This window comes from Hibiscus syriacus, unplaced genomic scaffold, assembly GCF_006381635.1.
Source record: "Hibiscus syriacus cultivar Baekdansim isolate YM2019G1 unplaced genomic scaffold, ASM638163v2 tig00008994_pilon, whole genome shotgun sequence".
Classification (NCBI taxonomy): domain Eukaryota; kingdom Viridiplantae; phylum Streptophyta; class Magnoliopsida; order Malvales; family Malvaceae; genus Hibiscus; species Hibiscus syriacus.
In genome coordinates, this window is record NW_024062179.1 from 110,001 (window position 1) to 117,400 (window position 7,400).

General features: G+C 46.5%; 1 protein-coding gene across 1 annotated transcript; it reads left to right on the plus strand.

Annotated features, from left to right (window-relative positions):
- The first annotated feature begins 1,959 nt into the window (after positions 1–1,959).
- On the plus strand, positions 1,960–4,598 carry LOC120202666 (cytochrome c biogenesis CcmF C-terminal-like mitochondrial protein). The gene is made up of 2 exons (XM_039203074.1): positions 1,960–3,057; positions 4,007–4,598. Exons 1-2 carry the CDS (start codon positions 2,286–2,288, stop codon positions 4,585–4,587), a joined length of 1,353 nt encoding a protein of 450 aa, XP_039059005.1. The 5' UTR covers positions 1,960–2,285; the 3' UTR covers positions 4,588–4,598.
- The last annotated feature ends 2,802 nt before the right edge of the window (positions 4,599–7,400 follow it).

Consider the following 7,400-nt stretch of genomic DNA (forward strand, 5'->3'; position numbering starts at 1 on the left):
TTCGGACTGGGGACCGCCGCAAATGAAACACCCGGGATCCAGCGCTTTGCCTTTGCCCTTGTTGTCAACATTTGTTTTGGATGTTGATGCTTCATGATCGTTCTTCCCACTGAACTTCTTCTTGCCTTTAGAGTTTTTGTTCTTGTCTGCCCCATCTGAACTTCCTTTGAAGTCCATTAAACTCTCTGCTACCGTGATAGCTGAAGCGAGGTTATTCACTTTCTCCCTCCTAAGTGCGTTCTGAACCTACAACTGAAATCCAGCATAAAGTTGTAAAGCTTTTCTTCCTCACTTATACTACCCACTTCGAGCATCAGAGATTGGAAGCTCTTCATATACTCTCTAACTGAACCCGTTTGTTTGCCTCAAACGCCTTAATCAGTCTCTTGCTAGCCATTGGACATTACACGGCAAAAACATCTTTCTCAGCTCTTGTTTCATCTCTGGCCAATCGGTGATAGGTTGGCGTGAAGAATCCTCAACTCTGGGTTTCCACCATAGTTTTTTCATCACCCACAAGATACATGGAAGTAATGCTAACTTTATCTGCTTCCGGTATATGAGCCACTCTGAAAAACTGTTAGACATCGAACACGTTGGCCTAAGGCCTTCCTTGGAACTCCGAGCACCATTGAAGGCCTTAGGCTCAGGGTTCCAAACCTCTGGTCTCCCCCTGCGCTCTCAAACCTGTCGAGAGAATTTTGAATAACTCATTATAATAGTAAGCTGCAATCGGAGAAAAAAGCCTATCTATAAAGTGTTCCGTGAAAGGGAACAGGACTGAGAGCTGGGAAACAGGATTCGTCAAATAGCGGTATCCTAATCCCGCGTCTATGGCCAAACCATGCTCCCCCGGGGCCCCCTTACTCTTATTTTTATGCTTATTTAACTAACCTCTCTCTTTCTAGTTTCTTAGATAAGAATTACGAATGCTAAGGACCCTTGGAAATGTGTTTAGAAAACCAGCCGAAAAGATAAAATAGGAAAACGGATATGACTTATCGATCCTATACAGAGAAGGAGAAGCAAAGAAGATCGAAGGCTTAGCTAACAGCTCTTTTAGTCTCAATCTAGCTGAAACTCTATGACACTTTTTCAAAAACCGTTTAACCGCTGGTTTGACCAAATTCCATACTGAAGCACCAATTCACTGATATTGAAAGCGCCTTTTGTCAAACAGTTGGCATGTACCTAAAGGACACCTCTTCCCACACCCACGGCTGGCAGAATCAAGGCTCTGATACCATGTTTGTAACATCTCTTTTGGAGCAGCCCCTTTGTGTCTCCCAACCAATTCAAGACAGCAACTAATAAGACAGCCAAATCAACTGAGTAGAAACCCAACAGACCTTTGTTGGCAGTTTGCCACCAAATTTGATAGATCAAATGTCCAATGCAAGCTCTGCGGCAACAAGTACTCAGGCGAGAAAAATTTTTAATAAGATTGAAATTCCACTTGGCATGTTTGGCTGGAAATAACATCGCCATATGCCAAAATTCTACAGAATTGGCCAAAGAGCTTTCTCGAGGATCCCCTTCACTAATAAAGAAGGCAAGAAAAGAGAAACAAATGAGGAAGAGTGCTTTATTTGAAATTAGGATTGGCAAAAAAAAGGAATTTTTTTTCGGTGGGAGTGGATCTAGTTGATGTAACAGAGGAGCCTAGCCTAGAGAGGGCAGGGCTGTCGTACGGAGGATTTTGATGACAGTGGTATTGGGGAATCTTTGCGGAGCGGTCTCTCTGCATCAGGCGCTACGAGAAAAAGAAGTTGAGTCTCTTTTTTCCTTCTTTTGAAGAAAACAGTAGTACAACCCTCGATGAAATCAGTATTTTCGCAGAGGTTGCATGCAGCGGCTAGGAGAGCTATTGGGAGGTTCTTCCTATATGAAGACATAAGCTTTTATGCAGTTTGGGACAATTCATACTACCAGCCTATGTTTATGCTGTAGCAGTTTGTGGTGCGGGCTTCAAAGGCCCCTCATAGTTTGAGATGCGCACTACCATTAGGAGTAGAAAGGAAGACCCCGAGAAGGAATTTTCAACTATAAGAAACCTCACTTAAGAAGAAGTAGTTGAAGCTGGGCTCCGAACTATGAGAGTTTGCTTTTGTTTTATGTTTCTAAGAGCAGTCTATCTGATCAAATAAGGGATCAGACCGCTCCTGGTGTTCGAACTAGTCATTAATGGTCGGCTTCATTGGTATCCTTTCGGTATGCATTGCGAACACTTTCAGTTTTAGCGTCTTATCTTCTTTAGAGAAGTGAAACTCGAACGGATAGAGCTGATGGTCCAACTACATAACTTTTTCTTTTTTATTATTTTTATGGTCGTGCCTCGTGGCACGGCAGCACCCGTACTATTGAAATGGTTCGTCAGTAGAGATGTTTCCACGGGTGCCCCTTTTTCCAATGGTACTATAATTCCTATTCCTATCTCTTCATTCCCTCTTTTGGTCTATCTACATTCCAGGAAATTCATACGCTCCATGGACAGAGCAAAAAGTGGAGTCTTGGTCAGAGCAAGCCGCCCTATTCTATTACCAGACATAATTGGGAGAAGCTCATCCGAAACTAGAGCAAGAAACGCCTTATTTCGTTTCGTTCCTGTTCTTCATTTTCTTCTTCTCGAATCCAAGGGGGACTTCTCATATTTAGAATCTTTCTGCGGTGTGCTCCGTTTACTATTCTTTCGTACTTTCTTCTTTTTACCACGCGATAGGTCAGCGAAGCATGAACGGGCGCGGAGAAGGAAAGGCCAAACACTTCGGCCTAACGGGAATGAGCAACGACGAAATGACAAGATGAGGTGCTCCGGGCACCCCCATTTAGAAAGAAGGGTCGAAGGTTTTGGGCCTGTAGCTTTCCCCGTCCCCCCTTCGTCGGGTGGTGCTTGTGTAGGGGATATGCCACCAGAAATCGGGCTTGAAGCTCTTGCCTTACCAACGAGCCGACAGCTGATGGCTATGGCTGTTGGTCACGACTACTACCAAAAAGCTCCAATGAAGATGAATATTTCACATGGGGGAGTGTGCATCTGTATGTTGGGTGTTCTTCTGTCGTGCGACCCGGCGGCTTATGTGCGACCTGTGGCCCACGCCTCCTATTTGTTCAGGGCGGGCGGCGTGAACTCTGATTCGATTCGGGTATTCAATCCCGCCGCTGAGATGCTCAGTTGACTCCTTAACCTTGATAGGAAGATGGCTTATTCAATAATTCGTGCATAAGGGTAAGGAACTTTGGATGAACTAATGCGAATGGGTGTAAGCCTCGCTGCTCGGAAACACCCAGTGCTGACCACACTGAGAGACACGAAAGCGCAGGTAACGCCAATTGGCGAAGTGGCGTTAAGCATCCCTAGCGGTACGAAAAGAGAGGTCGTGATGATATCATCTACGTCCGTACCGCTCCTCGTGGAGTAGATCCCGCATCCGACCAAGTCTTTGACCAGGGAACGGGGGAATTCCCACTACCGCTGGCAGGCCAGCCGGGCCGTGAGCGCGGTGGGAACGGGCTTCCCAAAAAGCCAGCCCCGGGCCGGGGTCAGCATAGAATGAAGGGGACGGCCCTAATGTTGTGTTGGCAAAGCCAACTTCTTGGGTTGCGGGCGGAGAAGAGCGGACGGACGTGGGGACTCGGGTCGGGGCGCAGCGTAATTAAGAGAGCCATTCCATTTAGGGCGAGACAAAATGGGCGGGCACGAGCGGTCTGGTGTCCGAGCCAATTGGTCAGACGACGACTACTTCACTTATTAGATTAGTATTAGCCGCCTATCCCGGAATGAAATGAGAGAAAATAGAAAGAACGCGAAGCGCTAGCGCTATAGGATCGGTTTTTTTTGGGGCTCGCTTCTTCACAAGCTTATCCCCGCCCCGACCGGCAGCTGCTGGCCCCATCTCTCCTAAACTTCCCCCGGTCTTCGGCCCGAGCTGTATGAGGCAGAAACTCGTCCCACGTACGGTTCGGAGGCCGAGCCCCACCCCAGCAGTAATGGTGCGGTTTAGGTCAACTAACACAAAGAAGATACAGTTCACTCAACGATTGCCTTTGGGTTCCGAACTCCATATGGGGAAGGAGCGTTGTTGTTTGCGAGGTCTCGATCATTTACATGCACCCACTTTTCATTCCATTTGTGGGAATTTGATGATCTATAAACCGTCCCTAACGAACGATCGGCTCATGTTTGAGCATGATGAATCACTTCGTGCCGACCCGTTGCTAATAAACTTTCCGGCCTCATATGAGAATGGAAAACTGGAGCATTTTCTGCATCGGTGGATGAAGAATCGTAAACATAATAATTTCTGGTTAACCATGTTCCCAGAAAAAAGATACTTTCGAGAAACGACGAGCACGACTGAAGTGGCTATACATACAAATCTATTTACGGATCTATATGCTTCGATTGGAACTGGAAGTTCCAGAACTGGAGGCTGGTATACCACCATAATGAAACTGCCTTTTATTTTTTTTATTTGGATCGGATTTATGTTGGCTTCGTTGGGAGGCTCGCGTAGTTTGTTACGTCAGCTCCAAAAGGATAAGTTGCGTTGGAATCGAGAAAGTTCCGTGGAGTTCATAATTGCATAAAAGGAGTCAAAGTAGTGGCTGCGGCGCGTCGAGGCACTTCTTTGACGGTCCCCGTCCGCCGGCCTGCCGCCCCGCTCTGAAGAATTCATGGGCCTAAGGCGGGCGAGACAAAATGGGCGGGCACTACTAACCAAGCCAAGCCTAGTTCTCGCCGATAAGCGCTGGGAGTAAACTACCAAGCCTTGCCTTATATAATAGTTGTGGCCATGGCCCGAAGGAGCCTTAAGCGCTTGTACAATGCTCAAGTCAAGGCTCTGGGCAACGAGTAGGATGGAGCCTTGACTTTCTATTATATTAGTAAAGCGTGCCATATATATTGAGGGAAGGGAAAAGGGGTCTCTTTCCTCGCCCGATTGTAGAGGTCGATCCCCTATCACCTTCGGTGCCCCCTTGTGGTCCTTCTCTTTAGCTTTTCCTCGGCCTTTAGAGCTAGTTGATAGGCCACTTTCCACATCTGATGCATCGAGATTTCATCTTGGATTTATAACCTCAAGCCCTATCAAGCAAGCAAGGGATTCTGCGTCGGATTCGTTCAAGCCATTGCGAATAAACAATTGGTAGAACTCTGCAACTTTAAGGAGTAGGGGCTTTCTTGTACGCTTCTCTCCCTCCTATCCTTTACTTTAAAGCGAAGTGAAACCTTTGGAACAAGCTTTGGGTCTAATGTTAGGGTAGAAATTAATCCTGCAACCTCGATCGCATCTTGTCCCATGTACTTCCCTTTGCCTTTCCGCTCACGCCTTGCTTGGACTTGATCCCACCAAATTGAGGCTTTCCCGTGCTCTTCCGAAAGAAGCATCTGGAAATGACTTGTCATGGGCTTATGCGATGAAGAATGATTTGCGCGGGAAAAATTCTTGTGCTTATGTGGATGGGTCGCTCAATTTCCCAAGACTAGAGAAGGAGATTTTCCTACAAAAGATGAAAAGTGCTTAGCTTCAAATGGGATGACTTGTTTACTTCCTTTGAGCCTCATATACACCGTCACCCCTTTTTCGACTGCTAAAGATTAAAAAAAAAAGTAATCTTGATTCTCAGGATGATTCTTCACCTTTCTATCAGTTGCAACATGAAGAACATGCCTTAGCTTATAGGTAAAATAAAGAAAGAAGTGGGCTATACTATTTATTTTATTACCGAAGGCTTAGGCTTCTATGGGACCAGCCGAACATGCTTCGGGACATCGACCCTATGGTCAGAATCTTCAATCTGGAAGCTCTGCTGGTGCATCAGGCCAACGAAACATGTCCAAGATTGCCACTATTGCAAGAAGCCGGGTCACATGATTGCAGACTCTCGAAAGCGGCAGAATGCAAACTCTCGTCGACAGTCAGACACAGCTCATCTTGCCGCTCTCCCAGAGACGCCTACTGAATCGGAAACTTTCCAATCCCCTTACTCCATAGGGCCTCTGAAGCATTACTTCTATGATCTTAGGAGCACTCCCACGCCCGACACAGATAGTTTTACCCCACGACAGCGGAAGCAGATTCAGAGGTTGAATCCGTCTTGTCATATCTCTTCCTCCTCTGCAACAGGTATTTGCTCCCCCTTATGCTTACAACATAGGGGGCTGCTTACTTTCTTCGGGTGCATCGAAGAATATGACTGGTGATTCTTCACTTCTTTCTTCTCTTCGTTCTCTATCTAAGTTCCTTATAGTTTAAACTGCAAACTCCGAGCAATTCCCTCTAACTAGTCTTGGTACTCTCTCTCGTTATCATCGAATATGCTCTGCTCTTTTTCATCTTTCTGTTCTCAGTGAATCTTCTTTCCGGCTTGAAAAAGAAAATGCTTATATTCACTTCTCTCCTACCTCCTGTCTTGTAGAGGATCATGCGAGAGGCCTTATGGAGTAAGGGATTGATTGGGAAGGACCGTAGAGTTGGCAAGCTCTCTTTTTGAGAAACTTCGTTTACCTTTTCTGGTGTTGTTTTCTCTACTCCCCTTTTTTTGTTGTGGCATCGTAGATTAGGACATGTCTCCAGCCCAAGACTTAGATATTTTATTTCTACTGGAATGTTGGGGTCTGTACCTAACATTGAGATTTCTACTTGTATGGGTTGCAAGCTGAGAAAAGACTCGGCCCTTCCTTTATTAATATTAAAGACGCTTTTTCTACTTCTTTTTTTGATCTTGTGTCCGAAACCCATTCTGCCTCTCTGTTATCGAAAGGAGGCCGTATATGTCATTTTTGACAGAAGAATGAAAAAATTGACTAAAATCAAGGTTTTCCGTTCTTCTTCTTGAGGTGACGCTGCCTTCCGAACTCTGCTTGCTTCAACTCACTTCATTTACAAAGCGCTTTCCCAACGATCCTGCCCCCACACTCCTCAGCAGAATGGAGTTGCCGAGCGGAAGCATCGCCATATATTGGAGACAGCTCGCTCTCTCTTGCTCTCTGCTTCTGTCCCTAGTCAATTTTTGGCTGAAGCTGTTTTGACTGCTGTATATTTTTTGAACCGAATACCTTCCTCTGTTATCTCCGGCCTGTCTCTTTTTGAGAGAAAATTTGCTACCCCGCCGGACTATGAAGAGCTTCGAGTCTATCGGGAGAGGATGTGGTGGTAACCCCCGCGGCTTCGTCTAGAGCCGGGCGTCCAGCCGTGTAGGAAGACTCACCCTAGCCACTATAGTATAGCGACCCCGCCCCCAACTCTAGCTGAGAAGCACCCTCCATCCACTTTCCCTTTTCCGCGTGCCCAAAAGCCCGCCCGCCTGGTTTATGAGCCCCTTTACGATTCCCTCACCCAATCTCATGAGAAGCAAGCCCAGCGGGCCCTGCCTTAACCTGTCCCCGGGCAGCCAGCCCT

Excerpts from the sequence above, each read along its gene's own strand:
- LOC120202666 (XM_039203074.1), top strand. The coding sequence starts at position 2,286 with ATGGTCCAACTACATAACTTTTTCTTTTTTATTATTTTTATGGTCGTG. Across the intron at positions 3,058-4,006 it reads TATGTTGGGTGTTCTTCTGT|CTAACACAAAGAAGATACAG; the intron begins CGTGCGACCCGG and ends GGTTTAGGTCAA.